General features: G+C 54.2%; 1 protein-coding gene, 1 long non-coding RNA gene and 1 other non-coding gene across 8 annotated transcripts in view; 1 reads left to right on the top strand and 2 right to left on the bottom strand.

Annotated features, from left to right (window-relative positions):
• The window catches only part of NTNG2 (netrin G2), a 70,750-nt gene that overhangs the window by 28,679 nt on the left and 23,863 nt on the right, over nucleotides 1-18,208 (top strand). For all 6 annotated transcript variants that reach the window (XM_042248033.2, XM_042248032.2, XM_027966244.3 and 3 more), the window contains one exon: nucleotides 304-947. In XM_042248033.2, the coding sequence (XP_042103967.1) occupies nucleotides 304-947 (644 nt within the window). The remainder of the gene's footprint in view (nucleotides 1-303; nucleotides 948-18,208) is intronic.
• LOC132659546 (uncharacterized) lies at nucleotides 3,202-17,128 on the bottom strand. The gene is made up of 3 exons (XR_009600090.1): nucleotides 16,999-17,128; nucleotides 10,171-10,541; nucleotides 3,202-8,088 (listed from the first exon to the last, which is right to left on the bottom strand). It is a non-coding gene; the product is annotated as an uncharacterized LOC132659546 (long non-coding RNA).
• Nucleotides 8,788-8,859, bottom strand: TRNAE-UUC (transfer RNA glutamic acid (anticodon UUC)). Its single transcript has one exon. It is a non-coding gene; the product is annotated as a tRNA-Glu (tRNA).

Here is an 18,208-nt window from a genome sequence, read left to right as displayed (position 1 = left end):
AAAGACAGAGGGCTTTATCCTCCAGGCCGTGGGAGCCACAGACAGTACTGGAGCGGTGACTAGCTCCCGCCTTTCTTGCTTGTCTGTGCTTAGAGTAGAAACAGATGTGTTTTCTGGGAAAGCCCTAGAGCTGCGTGTGTTTTAGGGATTTCGGAAGAGAGGCTTCCTGGTGCCCAGACCCTGGAGCACAGGCTCTGAGACCTCTGGGCACCCGGCAGGGGCTGGGCTGGGCCCGGGCTCCCAGTCCCCACCCACCCAGAGGAGCCAGCGCCCACCCTGGTCTCCCCTCCCCCCCACTTGCAGGAGAACCCCTACCTGTGCAGCAACGAGTGTGACGCCTCCAACCCGGACCTGGCCCACCCGCCACGGCTCATGTTCGACAGGGAGGACGAGGGCCTGGCCACCTACTGGCAGAGCGTCACGTGGAGCCGCTACCCCAGCCCTCTGGAGGCCAACATCACTCTCTCGTGGAACAAGAGCGTGGAGCTGACGGACGACGTGGTTGTCACCTTCGAGTACGGCCGGCCCACCGCCATGGTCCTGGAGAAGTCGCTGGACAACGGGCGGACGTGGCAGCCCTACCAGTTCTTCGCGGAGGACTGCATGGAGGCCTTCGGCATGCCTGCGCGGCGGGCGCGCGACCTGGCGGCGGCGGGCGCGCACCGCGTGCTGTGCACCGAGGAGTACTCGCGCTGGGCCGGCTCCAAGAAGGAGAAACACGTGCGCTTCGAGGTGCGCGACCGCTTCGCCATCTTCGCCGGCCCCGACCTGCGCAACATGGACAACCTGTACACGCGGCTGGAGAGCGCGAAGGGCCTCAAGGAGTTCTTCACCCTCACCGACCTGCGCATGAGGCTGCTGCGGCCGGCGCTGGGCGGCACCTACGTGCAGCGGGAGAACCTCTACAAGTACTTCTATGCCATCTCCAACATCGAGGTCACCGGCAGGTAAGGCCGTGGGGGCGACCTGGTTCCTGGGTCTTACCTGATAACCTGGAATGTTCCGTGACACCCAGGATGTTACCTGGTTTCTGGGATGTTGTCTGGTTCCTGAGACATTCCCTGGTTCCCAGGATGTTACCTGGTTTCTGGGATGTTGTCTGGTTCCTGAGACATTCCCTGGTTCCCAGGACGTTACCTGGTTTCTGGGATGTTGTCTGGTTCCTGAGATATGACCTGGTACCCAGGATGTTACCTGGTTCCCGGAACATTATCTTGTTCCTAAGATATTACCTGGTTCCTGGGACATTATCTTATGCCCAAGATGTTACCTGGTTTCTGGGATGTTATCTGACACCTAGGATTTTACCTAGTACCCAGGATATTACCTGTTTCCTGAGACATTACCTGGTACCCAGGATATTACTTGATTCCTGGGACGTTATCTTATGCCCAGAATGTTACCTGGTTTCTGGGATGTTACCTGTTTCCTGGAATGTTTCCTGGTACCTGGGACATTACTTGGCACCTGGAATGCTTACCTGGTGTTACATCAAAGGGGCTGCTTGTATTTTTCCATAGAGGGAGATGAATGGTGGATGCTAAATGCCCTCCATAAAGCCCAGGCTACCTCTGGCCACAGGGCTGGGAAGTCTGGAGAGAATGGGCAGAGCTGGGCCCAGATGGTGGGACTAGGGCTGAAGCCTGGTACTCAGGAGGTACGGTGTAGCTGCCCACCAACTGAGTGAGGGGCACTTGTGTCTGGGGGGACCATGAGATCACCTTCAGGCTCTGTGATTTGCTATAAGAACTCACTGAACTTGGCAAAGCTGTTATACTCCTATCCGCTGTTTGTTACAATTAAAGGACATAGATAAAAATCGGCAGTGGAGAAAGGGGCACAGGGCAGGATCTGAGAGACAACATTGCAAGCTTCCGGCCGTCCTGTCCCAGGGCAGCCGTGCAGGCAGTGCTTGACTCTCCCAGCAATGATGCGTGACAACACACGGGGAGTAGCCCAGCTAGGGGAGCTTGCCCGAGCCTGGATTTCCAGGTTTTCATTGGGAATTGATTGCATAGGCATGGCTGACTGGCCATATGATTGACCACAGCCCCTAATTCCTTGACCCACAGGTCATGTTGATACAACATGGCCCAAGGCCCCCACCATAAATCACATCTTTATTATGAGCTATGTGGAGTGGCCTCCGGCTCCAAGTAAACCAAGACACTGTTATTGGGCAGGCCATTCCAAGGCTCAAAGTTACCTCCCAGGAGCTAGTCAAGGGCCACACTTTTCTTTGGAACATGTAGGGTGTGGACAGCTGTCCAGACCTGCTGAGTTATTTCTTTGCTCACAGCTTTGGAGAAGGAAATGTTTTGAGGACCCTTTTGGGGGGAGGCAAAAGACCATCATAGGAGGTACAAGCAGTCTTTGATTCCCAGGAACTGTTTAGATTGCAGTTGATAAAACAGTTCCACACTGAGATACTTTGTTTGTTCGACAGATCATGTGCTTGTCAGTATGAACAAGGCCTTTATCCCACAGTGGGGATAGAACACCCTGCACTCAAGAGCCAGGCTTGGGGAGGCCCTATGGCTCACAACCACGGGGTCAGTTGTAAAGGGCAGCGGCATGTAACACAAGAGCTCCCTAAGTGTGGTTCCTGGACCAGCAGCATCAGCATCACTTGGAAACTTGCTGGAGATGCAGATTCTCAGGCCCCATGCCAGACCTGCCATATTGTAACCTCCAGGGCAGGGGCCTGGCAATCTGTTTGAACAAGCCTTTCTGGAGAATTCTGATACACACTGATGTTTGAGAACCGTTGGTGTGATGGTTGGGAGTAGGCATGCTTTAGCCGATGACCTGGATCTGCTATAGACTGGCTGTGAGCCTCTGCAGGAAGATTGCTGTGTGCCTCAGTTTCCCCATCTGTCGAACAGGCATGATAACAAGCAGGCTTCTCCCCTTGGGCTGCAGTGAGTTAAATGTGTTCACGTTGATGAAACTCTCAGAACTACTTTGCGCCTGTGTTTATTACATCGTAAGCCAACTCATTGGAAAAGACCTTGATGCTTGAAAAGATTGAGGGCAAGAGAAGTGGGCAACAGAGGATGAGATGTTGGATGGCATCACCGACTCAATGGATATGAGTCTGAGCAAACTCCGGGAAATAGTGAAGGACAGGGAAGCCTGGTGTACTGCAGCCCATGGGGTCACAGAGTCAGATACAACTTAGTGCCTGAACAACAACAATTCAAACTACATGTTTACTATGTTACGCATGCTGAAAAGGTACTTATTGAATAAAATAAACAGTGGTCAAAATAATGGTGTCAGAGAGCTGGGGCAGGCTGAGGAAGGACCGAGTTGAGACCCAGGGGTGTTGGAGCAGAATTAGGAGGGCACACCACTGGCCAGTTTGGGCGGGGTTGCACCAGAGTCCAGCTGGGACAGCGCAACAGGGCATCTCTCCACAGCAGGCTCCACGGACTGCCCTTCTACACAATTACTGATGAGTGCAAAAAATCGTTTGCTGCATGGTATGAATAGGATAATCCCAGTTTGTGAAATATATGATATAGCCTCACACATAATTTCTCTGTTGACTTTAACATTGGACAGAGGTTGACATTGATGTTGGCAAGAGCTCTGTTCTAGCCCAGGAGCACTGTGGATGTAGGGGAGAGGCTGGAAGCCTGTGTACTAACCCCTCACTGTGGTCGTGCCTGCGGAGTGGGGGTGGGCAGGAGCGGTGTAGGGCTTTAGCTTTCAGCTTGTGTTTGCATTTTATTTCACTTTGACTCTCGGTGTGGATTCCAGGTGGGCCAAGGCCAAGGCAAAGGCAAGCGATTCTTTGAGGTGGGGTCAAGTTCAAGGCTGGCAGGTGGCAGTGAGGCAGGTGCACGTGCAGGGGCCTGTGGTTCGGACACCCGTGATTCCTAACCCGCCCTCGCTTGGGGTGGGCTGTTTTAAACCAGGAATGTTCTGGAAACTGCCGATTTATGGTGGTTATTGTGGAAGCTGGGGGTCAAAGATCAAGTTCTTGCTCCTGCTTCTTGGATCCATGTCCAGGCTTTGGGCCGTTGGTCAGCACAGTGACTTCTGCCGGCCCTGGGGATACGATAGTCTGGTTTGCTTAAGACCCTCCCATCTGCCAGCTTAACAGCTTAGCAGCTTGGGGGTGAGTACCAGATCCCCACCCTTTCTGGAGGATGTGGCCTTTCTTCTGTCCTCCTTGGACTGCTACAGACCGTTCCTCACCTTCAGGTATCTGCTCAAGGGCCCGCCTTCCACTTTATCGGGCGGCTTAGGCAGGGTCCTGAGGTCTGGGCCGGCAGCAGGATCTGGGCTGGATGCTGACAGCCAGGACCGGCCGTACCCCTCCTACCTCAAGGCGGGTGAAGGTCATTTTTCTCTTAGGAAGGACTCTGTGATGCTGAAGTGGGGCAAATCATATGTGGGAAGGGACAAAAGGGGCAGAAAAGAATCTCAGCTTTTCAGCCTCATTCAAATCAAGAGGGCTGCGCTGGTACTGGGTGACCAAGGCCAGGGAGGGGGCAGGTGGGCAGCTGAGCTTGGTTCCAGCCCCGCCCCCTGCACCCATCTCTGGGCCTCAGTTTCCCACCTGTAACATGAGGATCGGAGCTGCCTGGAGCCCATGCTGCCCTGGCAAGTTGGTAGGGCGGTCCCTGCCCGGCAGCTCCCAGCTTCCGTTGGCACCCAGCCTCTGTGGACAGTGGGGATTAGCCGTAGTGGTGGCGAAAGCACGCAATCGATTCACAGATAAAGTAAGTACTCTTCAGGTGGCTGGTTGGCAGGAAAGTGGCAACTTGGCTTATCGATTAATCAGGTCTGGTTAGATGGTTCAGCAAAGGGCCACGACTTCCTCTGCTGCTTCTTTTCAAATTCCAGGTGGGAAAGCCCAGCTGTGCCAGGGAGCCAGAGAGGCAGGATGGGGTGGCAGAGGTAGCCATGGCCTGCCCAGACGATGCCCCTGGTGTTCCTGAGTAGGCACCTGGGGACCCAGGGCTCTCGGGTGCTGGGACTTCAGGCTGAACCTATTCTGGGATTTGCTCAGAATTTTATGACCCAGAGTCCACGGCGCCTCCCCCTATGGCCTGCTAATGATGTAGCTGAGATTTATTATTTGCGATGGGCTCCTTTCCTGTTGAGCAGTGAGCTAAGGGCTCACATGTATCTTAGTTAATCTATAGTCATTTGATTCCCCCATGATTAGTAAATCCCTAAGCCCCACAAGCTGGATCTCTGAGCAAGCCGGACCTGATCTCCACCCCCATAGACCCTTACCCACAGGGACAGCACTCCCCTCCACCTCGTGTTTTTAGATAAGGAGGCCGAGGTCAGCGGGCATAGGTAGACCTCACAGCTAAACTGATGCCAAACAGTCAAGATCCAACCCAGGAGTGCCCAGGCAAGCTCAAGTCTATCTCTGTGGAATCCAGAGGCCTTTTGGCACTGTGCTTGCTTCTAGCCCTGTCACTCATGTCAGCTATTTCCAGCTTCAAGGGGGACCTGGATGGGAGGGGGAGGCAGGAGCGGGCCTGCAGAGGCACCTGGCTCTGAGCTGGGGAGATGGGGGCAGATGGAGAAGCCTGGGCCCCCGGGGATGAGGAACTGGTACAAATCAGATGGTGGGAGGAAGGGGGAGCAAGAACGACGGCCCCCAGGGCAGGGCTGGGAGGAAGAAAATGGCACATGGGGACTGCCGTCCGCCACCCGCCTCCCCTCCCTGTAGGACCAGGCCAAACAGCCTTGGAAGTCCTCCCCACTCTGGGTCTGAGATAAAGAGAATGGAAGAGGGAATCCCACCTGCTCCCGTTCCTGGAGGTCTGGGAGAGGCAGGTGCGATCTTCCCCTTGTACACACGGGGAACCTCAGGTGTGGACTGGGAGGGTGGCTGGCTTTATTTAACTCAGTGCGTCTGGGGTGGCATCCAGATTTGAGCAGGAATGAGGTGGTGCTTGGAGCAGAGACAAAGGCCTGCTCCTCTCTCAACACAGTGGTCAAGGGCAGCCGGCCCTGCAGACAACCAGCTTTAGACAGGCAGGCACACTCAGCCCCACTGCTGAGAGCTCTGGATCCTGTAAATTTGGGGGCAACACCCAGAGGCTTTATCATTACAAAGCTACTCCCAGGTTGAAGAGATGTGGACCCCACCCCTCCAGGTCAAAGCATCATTAGACCAACCAGGGTTTGAATCCCTTCTGCATCACTGATTAGCTGGATCACCTAAACTTGTCTGGGCCTCAGTTTTCCCATCTGCAAAATGGAGATATAGTAAGGACCTCACCAGCTTGGGGTGAGGCTTGAATGAAATGATGTATTTGAAGAGCTTACCCTGGTGTCCCATTCCTCTGGCTAGGTGGCCGGAGACAGGAGGAGAGACCAGTTACTGCCAGATACTCTGATGTTGTGAAAGAAGGCACGTAGCAGATATATAGAGAGACAGATAGATAGAGGTAAAGCATCTACCTACAATGCAGGAGACACAGGAGATGCAGGTTTGATCCCTGGGTTGGGAAGGTTCCCTGGAGGAGGAAATGGCAACCCACTCCAGTATTCTTGCCAGGAAAATCCCATGGACAGAGGAGCTTGGTAGGGTTGCAAAGAGTTGGACATGACTGAGCACGCATGCATAGATACAGATATATGAAATCTCTTGCTTTTTGAAATACTGCCACCGACTTCACAGTTCTTTGAAAATCCTGTGCAGGGAAACCACACCTGCAGCCTGGGCAGCTCCCGAGTGTGTCAGTGTGTCCCCTCTGCTCTGGGACGTCCCTGTCTTCTCACTGTCCTGGCAGCATAGCCGCCGCACTCGTAGCATTCCACAGGCACCTGGCAGGGTGGGGACCCTGGGATCTGAAATCAGGCAAACTCTGGCTAAACAGCCTCACTGATCCTGCTGACTCTGGGTCTGGGGCAGAGGCAAAGGGAGGTGTTCACTGCCCTAGTCTCACCCGCAGGCCCTGCTCTGGGCCCGAGGCCTCCACCCAGAAAACTCCTGAAGGCTCCAGGGAAGCCGTCCAGCTGGGCCTTAGTCAGCCAGGGACAGAAAAAGAAGAATGAGTTCCCCGTTCCTGGAGGTACTCAAGTCAAGCAGGGTGGTGTTGGTGGGAGATGGTGGAACGAGTTTCCTTCCTCAGATGAAGGTCCTCTGCACCTGCTCTATACACCACTGATTAAGGGAACAGGAGCTATAGCTACCATTTGAGAATTGGGCAGGTGTTGGAATCCACCAGCTTCCCCAGATGCTGCCGGGGTCTGGCTTCTCATCCAAGGCCCGGGGCTGGCCAGCACCCACCTGGTTTACCCCTCCGTTGGCCCCTTCCCCTTTCTTGCCTTCGTGTCTTCTTCCATAAGCGTCCTGTCCCTATTGATCACCCAGTAACTGGAGATGGACGGAACTTAGGACGAGAATAGAAACCGCAGGAGGGAAGAAGGCTTTGTGCACGTTGGTGGGGGGGCAGGGAGGGGAAGGAGGGGACCAGAGAGAGCAGAAGGCAGTCCACTCTTCATACGTTCTAGCCTCTTCCTCCGCTGACCCACAGGAAACATGAGCGAGAAGGGAAGCGTGTAGTTCTGTTCTGTCTGCACTGACCCTTGTAGCTCTGTGATCCCCACCGAGGTTGGGGGTGGGGCTTCCTCCTTCCATAATAATGACTGTCCTTGCTGAGCAGTTCTGATGGGCCACGTGGCGTTCTAAGTCCTTTATGTGTGTCTCATTGATCCTGCCCCATGAGGGGCATCATCCCCAGCACACAGATGAGGAAACTGAGGCTTGGGAGGCTAAGTAAAATTTCCTTTCTTTCTTTCTTTCTGGCTCTGCTGGGTCTTTGTGGCCACATGTGGGCGAGTGGGGGCTCCCCTCGTGTCCGTGTGCAGGCTTCTCATCGCAGAGGCTTCTCTTGTTGCGGAGCACGGACTCTAAGACTCCAGCAGTTGTGGCATGTGGGCTCAGCAAGTGTGACTCTGGGGTCCTAGTGCACAAGCTCAATAGTTGTGGTGTGTGGGCCAAGTTGCTCTGGGGCATGTGGGATCTTCCTGGACCGGGGATCAAACCTGTGTGTGTCTCCTGGATTGGCAGGCAGACTCTTCACCACTGAGCCAGCAGGGAAACCCCTTGGAGACAGAAATAGATAAAGGTACCCCGTTAGGATGACTGTTGTCAGAAACACGGAAAACAGCAAGCGTTGGTGAGGATGTGGAGAAATTGAAACCCCTGTGTGCTGTCATAGGAGTGTCAAATGGCACAGCCACTGTGCAAAACAGTTTTGTTTGATTCCTCACATAATTAAACAGAATTCCCATATGATCCAGCAATTCCGCTCCTGGGTATACCCCAAAGAATTGAAAGCAGAGACTTGAACAGATATCTGAGCAACCATGTTCTTAGCAGCATTATTTACATGGGCAGAAGGTGGAAACAGCCCAAGTGTCCATCATTTGATGATGGAGTGACAAAAATGTGGTCTATACATACCAAGAATTAAGCCTTGAAAAGGAAGGGTATTCTGACACCTGCGATAACCTGGATGACCCTTGTGGACTTTATGCCAAGTGAAATAAACCAGACACAGGACAGATACTTTCTGCGTCCATATGTAAAGCACCAGGAAAAAGCAAATTCTTAGAGATGGAAAGTGGGATGAGGTTACTGGGTCGGGGAGAGGGGAATGGAGTTATTATTTAGAGGGTACAGAATTTCTCTTTGACATGTTATAAGCGTTCCAGAGAAGTATTTTTTAAGGTAATTCCTTTGCTTTTGTTTGTTAATTTTATTTTATTTTTGGCTATGCCACGTGGCTTGCAAGATCTTAATTCCCCAACCAGGGATTGAACCCGGGCCACTGCGGTGAAAGCTCGGAGTCTTAACCACTGGACCATCGGGGAATTCCCTGGAAAAGGATATTGATGGTAGCTGCACAATAATGTGAATGTACTTAATGTCACTGAGCTATACCCTTAAAACAGTAAGTCTTATATTATGTATAAGGGCTCCCCGGTGGCTCAGTGGTAAAGAATCTGCCCGCCAATGCAAAAGACGCAAGAGCTGTGGGTTTGATCCCTGGGTCAGGAAGATCCCCTGGAGGAGGAAATGGCGACCCACTCCAGTATTCTTGCCTGGGATATTCCATGGCCAGAGAGCCTGGCAGCCTATGGTCCGTGGTGTCACAAAGAGTGGGACACGACTTAGCGACTAACACGTGACATGTTGCATGTATTTTAGCACACACACACACACGTACAAGAAGTAGGTGGATGACTTCCATGTCAGACGGGCCAGGTGCGACTCCTGGCTCAGGGGTGACCCAGGGCAAGTGTCTCAGCCTGTCTGTGGCTCCTTTTCCACCTCCATAAAGTGGAGATAATACCACGGGGTTTAAATGAGATAAACCACGAAGAGGATCAGAGCCCTGGCTGGGCCACGGTAAACAGGCAGTAAGTGCTTGGGTCACCACTGCATCGGTAAAACACCAGGATCACACATTCCAGAGGTCCTTCTAGGGGCCCGTGGACTTTCAGGAGGGTGGGCTTTAAGGCTCCCGGTCTCCCAGAAGTACGTGCTAAGTGCTGTGTGGGTGTGCAGTCAGCCCAGGGGAGGGCCCTAGTTTTTATTCCATTTCCGAGAGGGTCCATGATCCCAACACGTTTGGAGAGTCTGTTTTTTGTTTTACTTTCTATTTTTTTCAACCCAGCATGTGTGTTCCCAGCTCATTAGGGGAAGAGATTTGGTGAGATGTTGTTAACACCCTTTCACCAAACCTGCCAAGCCTCCTGAACCATTGCCTCCCACCAAAGTCAAGACATGCCGAGAAATGGGGTCCAGGTAGGGCTGTGCGGAGGATTGCGGGGCGGGCTCCACTGCCAAGTCTAGGAGGCGGACCCGGGGGGCATTTGCATGCCTTTGGGCTGCTCGTCTACCAGGTGGGGCCCCATCTCTTGTGGGAGGGGCAGGAAGGGGGTCCTGGGTTTGGTGGGATCTTGGAAGATGTGGGGAGCCCTGCAGGTGAGTTAGGAATGGAGTCACCAACAGTAAAGCCTTTGAACAGCCCTGGGGGCACCAGCACCCCCCTTTCTCCTGCTGAGCGAGGAGGATTTCCTTCTGAGAGTTTCATCACCGTTGTAGCACTTTACTCAACAAATATTTTTCAAAAATAAGCCAGACCAGCATTGGTCCTTTTTAAAAATGTCTTTACTTACTTATTTTTGGTTGCTCCAGGTCTTTGTCGCTGCAAGTGAGCTTTCTCCAGTTGCAGAGAGCGAGGCAGGGCGGGGCTAGTCTTTGATGCCCCGCAGGCTTCTCACTGGGCTGGCTTCTCTGGTTTCGGAGCACGGGCTCTAGGTACCCAGGCTTCAGTAGTCATAGCGCGTGGGCTCAGCAGTTGTGGCATACGGGCTTAGCTGTCCTGAGACATGTGGGATCTTCCTGGGCCAGGGATCAAACCCGTGTCCCCTGCATCGGCAGTAGGATTCCCATCCACTGAGCCACCAGGGAAGTCCCCAACAAATGTTCCTAGTGGGCCCTTGTGTTAGTTAGGGCTGCCGTCCCCAAGTACCACACGCCAGGTGCACTGAAAACAATAGAAATGTATTGTCATGAGTTCTAGAAGCTTGAAGTCTGAAATCAAGGTGTCGTGCTCTCCCTGAAACCTGTTGGGGAGAGGCTGGCCTATAACTGCGATGGGGAGCCAGCATCTTTGGCGTCCCCTGCCTGCAGATGGACAACCCCATCCTTTCTGTCTTTGCGTGGTACCTTCTCTCTGCTCTCTGCCTCCATAGTGTTCTCCATGTGTCTCCTCTTCTTAGAAGGACAGCAGTCAGGTTGGGCTAAGGGCTCATCCTACTCCAGCATCGCCTTATCTTAGTTTATACCTTGATCACACCTGCAAAGACCCTATTTCCACATCAGGTCAGAGTCACAAACACCAGAGGTTAGAACTTCAATCTGTCTTTCTGGGGGACACAATTCAGTCCATAGCAATAGGTATTATGTGTCCAACACAGTCAGGCACTTTGTATCCAATGGCCTCATGGGGTTTACAGTCCTGTCCGTCTAGTCAAGGCTATGGTTTTTCCAGTGGTCATGTATGGATGTGAGAGTTGGACTGTGAAGAAGGCTGAGCGCCGAAGAATTGATGCTTTTGAACTGTGGTGTTGGAGAAGACACTTGAGAGTCCCTTGGACTGCAAGGAGATCCAATCAGTCCACTCTAAAGGAGATCAGTCCTGGGTGTTCTTTGGAAGGACTGATGCTAAAGCTGAAACTCCAGTACTTTGGCCACCTCATGCAAAGAGTTGACTCATTGGAAAAGACTCTGATGCTGGGAGGGATTGAGGGCAGGAGGAGAAGGGGACGACAGAGGAAGAGATGGCTGGATGGCATCACCGACTCAATGGACGTGAATCTGAGTGAACTCCGGGAGTTGGTGATGGACAGGGAGGCCTGGCGTGCTGCGATTCATGGGGTCGCAAAGAGTCGGACACAACAGAGCGACTGAACTGAACTGAGAGAATCAGAAATAAACAAACGAAACACCATGGGTGACTCAGGTTGCTGGGAAGGTAGCAAACGGAAAAACAGGAAGGGTGGCTGGGAGAAGACTGACCTGACGTCAGGGCTCAGGTGGTGGGGAACGCCCCCTGCAGAGGCAAGGAGGGCAATTTTGGTCAACGGTCCCCTAAGATATCCACCTGTCAAAGGGAATTTCAGTCACTTCCAGTTTGGGGCAACTATGAATAGAGCTGCCTTGAATACTCATGTGAAAGATTGGGAGTAAGCATTAGCTTTCATTTCTCTTGAGTGAATCCCTGGGTATGGGATGGTGGGTTCATATGATAAGTGTGTGTTTAACTTTCTAAGAAACTGTGGATCAGTTTTTCTGAGTGGCTGTCCCCGAAGAGGAAGACAGAGTTCTGTTTGCACCTGTTGCTATGAGATGCCCTTGAGATCGGTGCCTCTGGACAGGCAAGCCTGAAGGGCAGGCAGCACTGGGCACCAGGAGTCCTGGGCTTTGTGATGACACCTGACACCACCGGGGGGTGTGAGGCTCTGAAACAGAGGAGGAAGACAGGGCTGACTGGGGATGGAGCCTGGGAAGCTAGACAGCGACGGCAGGACACAGAGAATGAGGAGCCACAGGGGAGGAAATCTGGAAGGACAGTGCCCCAAAGCCCAGCAGGAGGAGTGGGTACGGGGGCAGGGGCATCAGTGCCCAGTGTCGCTATGGGGTCCAGACAGAGGACAGGAAGGTGGGTCCATGGACTTAGCAATAGGGAGATCAAAGGTGGCCTTGAAGGGGCAGGTTTGGGGGAATCGGGGATGGAGGCCAGGTTGACTGGATTCCAGGGTGAATGCAGAAAATTTTTAAAGAATGAGTGAGGAGTAGGAAAACAAAAAGGCAGTGCTGATAAGGCTTTCAAGAAATTTGACCCTGAGAGGGAGCAGGGAAACAGGGCACGAGCTGATGGGGAGTCTGGAGGAAAGAGAAGATTCTTCCTAAAGAGAAGGAGGGACCGCAGCACCATTTCTAAGGATCCCGTATCCTCATGGCAACCAAGAGCTGTCATCCTCCTGGCTCCAAGGTCTCTCTGAAATGAGTCAGTGGCGCCCCACCTGGGTGTCAAAGAGAAGCCTGCATTTGAATTCAGACTCTTTCATTTGCTAGTTTGTGGCCCAGATCAAGTCTCTTCAATTTCCCTGGGCCTCAGTTTCCCCATCTGTGAAATGGGACCCTGTCGTTTTGAGAACTGTCTTAGAATTGCAGCTCAAGACCCGATGACATGCAGCAGGTGCTCAGGAGATGGGTGCCCCTGTCACTCATGAGGAGTCAGCACGTGGTCAGGGGAACCAAACCCCCTTTCTACGGATACATCGCTCATGTGGAGGACCTGCTGCAGCCAAGATGAATCCCTGGATCTCTGCTCCTGTCTGGCTCTCTGCCCCACCTGCTTCATGAGTCATTGGATGTGCAGGAAAGAGAAACTTATTTTCATGTTAGAGGTAGTGACCTTGGAAGAGCATTAGTGCCAACAGCATCTCAGGGAGTGTGGAGGACCAGGCAGGCTCCTGTGCCCCGCCCCCAGCCTGGTGGTCTGTAGGATCTATGTAGCTGTATCTGGGGCTAATGAGGCGTGGGCTGGACAGACAGGACTGGGCAGGGGAAATCCACCTGGGGAAGAGGCAGGTCGATTGCAGGCTAATTGCGAGGTCCTGTTCCGCTGCCGCCCTGGCTTGGCTGCCTCTCTACCCCTTAGCAGAGGGAGCCTGGCGGGGGGCGCATTTTGAAGGCTCACTGGCACACACGCCCACATCAAGCACGCTTCAGACTCACTGGTGCTCCCTTATATGTACCCCTCCAGGCCGCACACATGTACAGCCCCACCTACACACGGGAATCTGCTTCCACACACATCAGTCACAGACCCATCACACGCCCCACCGCCGCCGTGCACCCGGCTCACAGAAGCCGACCCGGAGGACGGAGCTGGGGCTTTCTCAGCAGCCCAGGGTCATCAAGGAGCCTCGGCCGGCCTGCTCCGGCCTTGGGGAGTCTGGGGGCCTCTCCCCCCATTTGCAGTTGCCTCCTTCCACTCTGGGGAAATGCCTACCTCTAGATCCCACCCCCTTTTTTGTTCATTGAAGTATAGTTGATTTGCAGCGTGCTGATTGCTCGTGTACGGCAACGCGGTCCAGTTAGGCGTCTGTATACACGTTGTAAGCGTGTTCTTTCTCATTACGGTTCCTCATAGGCTATTTAGAGTTTCTCACAGGATACTGAATGTGGTCCCCTGTGCTATACGGTAGGCGCTTGTGGTTTATCCAGCCTATATATAAAAGCGTACATCTGCTCACCCCAGCCTCCTCCTGCATCTTCCCCTAAGCCCCTCCCCTTTGGCAACAAGTCTGTTCTCTGCCTGTGAGCCTGGTTCGGTGTCATAGACGCGTTCGTGTGCGTCATGGTTTAGATTCCACGTATAAGTGGCTTCGTCTGGCGTTTGTCTTTCTCCTCCTGGCTCGCTTACTTAGAGCGATCATCCCTAGGTCCATCCGTGCTGCGCGTGGCGTGATTTCGCTCCTCTTCTCTGCGGGCAGTGCCCCGCTGTGAACATCCGCCGCGCCGCCTTCGTCCGTTCCTCTGTCGATGGATGTTTATGTTGTCCCGTGTCTTAGCTGCTGTAAACACTGCGTGTATCTTCTTGACTTACAGTTTCATCTGGGTGTGTGCCCAGGAGTGGGATTGCTGGCTCATATGGCACCTCTATTTTTAGCTTTCTGAGGACCCTTCATACTGTTTTCCATAGTGACTACACCAACTTACATTCCCCCCAGCAGTGTAGGAGGGTTCCCTTTTCTCCACACCCTCTCCAGCATTTGTTACTTAGAGACTTTTTGATGACGGCCATTCTGACCAGTGTGACCACCTCTGGATTCCTACCCAGCCCTCCCCCAGCCCGTCAGCCTGAGCATTTCTTACGTGGACCCATCACCACCCCTGCCCCCCCAGAGAGGGACACACCCTCCATCAGGATCTTGCCTGGGGAAATGACTGGCCCACCCCCTTCCACGCAGAGGTTTTCTCCAAACCCAAACCCAGTCACACCACTTCCCAGAACAGCGCCCTTCAGTGGTCCCCCGTTGACCTTAGAAACTTCGTCCCCATGGGCCACAGACCCTTCCTCCCACCTCCCTGGGCGTGCTGGGTTCTGCGTTCTGGCAGATCAGCCCCCTGCCCGCAGCAGGGTCCCTCTGACTTGCCTCTGAGCTGTTCCTTCTTCCTGGGACACAGCCTGCCCACCCTCACCCCTGCTGTCTGGCAGACTCCTCATTCCTCAGGGTTTGGCTCAGAGAGCACCTCTCTGGGGCCCCCAGAGGCTGGGACCTGGGTGGCCCTCCTCTGTGCCCCCTTCTCAGGCTTTCTAGAAGAGCAGCTGTACCACTGTGCTATCCCAGCTGCAGCCACGCTTACACCCAGCTGTGTCCCCTTCCCCACCCCGAGCTCTGAGCTCTGCAAGAACAGGTCTGGGTCTGTGTTCCCGACCTGTAAGACTGTAAGGCCAGCACCGAGGACCCAGGAGCCGGGCTGTGTATTTGGGTAGTTCATTCATGAACGAGTAAACTTATTTACACAAACAGATGGGCCTTACCATCAGTAATTCTTTCAGAGAGGGGTGCATCTGGAATCTGGGAGCCAGGAGGTGAGGCAACAAAGGCAATGGGCTTGCGGACACCCACCCCGTCCCTCCAGCCCCTCTGCTTCCACAGCACACTCAGCGCACCTCATGTTTCTCCTCTCCCCCCACCAGGTCTGGCCCTTCCCTCCAGGCTGCTGGGCTCTCCCACAGGCGAAGAGATGATGTTGCTTTAGTCCAGCCCGGTCACACACACACACCGTGTCTCCCCCAAGCCACATGCCCGAGTTCCCCCAGCACCCTTCTCTCAGCTTCCTGCTGGTCGGAGCTGCCTCTGGCCTAATAATGGGTAATAGGATTTATCAGTGGACTGGAGGAGGTGATGTCCGTTAAAGCACTTAATACAAAAGGACTTTGCACAGAAGCCCAAATCAGATTTGGCCAATGAATTTGATTGCAGGCCTGACTGCGTACCAGGAGACCCAGCAGCCAGCATTTATCCACATTGCCCTGAGAGCGCCGGGTCACACCAGGCAGCCGAGGTCTCGCACACCCGTGCCCTGCAGCTCGGCACTCAGTCCCCCTCTTCTTGGGGTCTCAGGCCCTGACTCGCACTGTTTTGACCCAGATGGCTCAAGTTCTCTGGCATCCAGGAGCCCTCTTCCTGCTCCCACTCCACAAATTCTCTCTGAGCCCAGTATCCCTTACCTGGGATCCCCAGCTATCTTCATCACTCGTCACCTCTTGTATTTTATATTTTGGCCGTCATACTGTCTGGCCTGTGGGATCTTAGTTCCCCAACCAGGAATTGAAGTGAGAGCATGGACTCATAGCCACTGGACTGCCAGGGAATTCCCTATTTTATTTTTATTTCTTGGCCGCACTGTGCAGTATGTGGGGTCTTAGTTCTTCTACTAGGGATGCAACTCTCACCCCTTGCATTGGAAGCGTGGAGGCTTAACCACTGGACCAGCGGGAAGCTCCCCCTCATCCCCTCTTGATCCATCCTCTCCAGGCATTCTCCTGACAATTTCTTGCTTCCTTGATGCATGCCAGTCTCTCCCTGCTGGTGTGTACCAGCCAAGAACACAGTCTCTCCCTTAACCCCCTAAAGGTCTTGACACCCCCAGGCCACAGGGATCCATCACTAGTGGACTTGGCCCCTGGGGCGAGTCAGTGAGAATGGCCACGTACAAAGGGGACACTTCAAAGAATGGCCGTTAGCCAGCAATGACCCCGAGATCCGGCCGTTGGCCTGGGCCACCTGCTGCCTGGGAGGGACAGCCCCTGGACCACATCTCTCATGAGCCCCCAGCCCCCTCCCATGGCCTCCCATTCCTCCTTGGGGTCCAGGCCCCTAACCCCAGATGCATGAGCCCTTCCACGAGGGGCGTGCCCTTCTCAGGGTCAGCCTTCTCCCCCACGTGTCCACCCTCACCTGCTAACGTCTCTAGGCTGGCGGAGGCATGGCGTTTGCGTCCCTGTACACCCAGCAGCCCACTGCAATCTTTCTCCCCAAACAAAAGAACAGTCTTTCCCCAGAGATAAATGCTCTCTCTGGCAAGAGAAACGGGAAGACACTGCTGGTGGCTTTAAAATAGAAGTTTGTTTCTAGCAACTCTAGCCTTCAAGGTGTCAGAAATACGCCCATCCTTCCCCAGAAGGCTCCATATGCAATGACGTTCGGACAAGTGGTAAAAGAAGTGGGGGAGGTGCCAGGCAGAGGGGAGCAATTACCAAGGACCCCCTGGGGTCCTGGGCTCGCCTGTGTGCCCCCGACCTGGACACCCCCGTGAGTGCCCTGAAATCCCGGCAGGGTTGATGGTTGAGGGGGGCCAGTCCCGCCCCCTCCTCCCCTCCCACTTCCAAGCACCCAGATCTCTTGTTCACCCAAACTCACCGCTTCCCCCTCTTTCCCCCAGAAAGCGATGACATCACTCTTTCCGGTCTTTCCGGCAGCCAGGAGTTGACCTACATTCCTCCGCCCTCCTGTCTGGGAGGCTCTCCAAGCCCCCGGCTTCTCTCACCCTGAGAAGGGGAGGGCCCAGCTCACGATTTTCATGGAGCCCCAGTGCCAGGCCCGTGTCCAGATGGCGCTCCCGCCAGCAGCTCCCGGGCACTGCCTGCCCCTCCCTGCAGGGCAGGGCGCACTGGCGCCTGGCACGGGCTGGTGCCCCTGCCGTCCTGACGAGAGCTTCGTGCTTTGAGCGGCTGTCAGGCCCCCAGCCAGGCCCAGCGGGTGGACGGGATGGGGTGAAGTCCGCGTGTCAGTCTCCTCCTGGCAAGAGCAGGGCACGTTTCCCTGAGAACTTGGGTTGTGTGTGATGGCCTGCTCCAGGAGGTGAGGCTCAACCCTGCCTCCGGTCCCTCCTGGCCCTCCCCTGGGGCTCGTTAGGGACTCATCAACTGGAGAACAAGAAAGGACTTAGGGACTTAGGCGGGGAGGCAGCTGTGCCCCCCTCTCTGGAGGGAGGGCGGGCAGGCAGCCGGACCAGCTTGTGGTGGGTGGGCGGGCAGAGACATCTCAGGCCAGGCCTTGAAAGGGATCGGGGGTTGGGTGGAGGGCCGGGGTTCACCATGAGGGTGAGCAGGGGTGGCAGGTGGGGCTGCCGGATGAATGGAGGCTGCGGGGCCAAACCTGAATTTCAGATAAGCCACAAGTATTAACAGTGTTTTTAGTGCATGGGACATGCGGGCAAAGCTTGTTTTATTGCTCTTGCTTTACTGAACTTCGAAGATACTGTGTTTTTCACAAATTGAAGGTTCGTGGCAGCTCTGCATCAAGCAAGTCAGTTGGTGCTGGTTTGGGGAGATCCCCTGGAGAAGGGAAAGGCTACCCACTCCAGTATTCTGGCCTGGAGAAGTCCATGGGATCGCAAAGAGTAGGACACGACTGAGCGACTTTGGCGTCCTTGCTCACTTCAGGTCTCTGAGTCACGGTTTGGTAATTCTTGCGCTATTTCAAACTTTTCTTATTATTACATTTGTCGTGGTGATCATCGGTCTGTGATCTTACTACTATGACTCACCAAAGGCTCAGATGAGGGCTGGCATTTTTCAAAATGTAGCATTTCTTTAGTTAAAAGCTGTACGTTTTTGTAGGCACAATG

Source organism: Ovis aries, chromosome 3 (genome assembly GCF_016772045.2).
Source record: "Ovis aries strain OAR_USU_Benz2616 breed Rambouillet chromosome 3, ARS-UI_Ramb_v3.0, whole genome shotgun sequence".
In the NCBI taxonomy this organism is placed as follows: domain Eukaryota; kingdom Metazoa; phylum Chordata; class Mammalia; order Artiodactyla; family Bovidae; genus Ovis; species Ovis aries.
The sequence above is the reverse complement of the archived record's forward strand: the minus strand, read 5'-3'. Positions and strand labels throughout refer to the sequence as shown.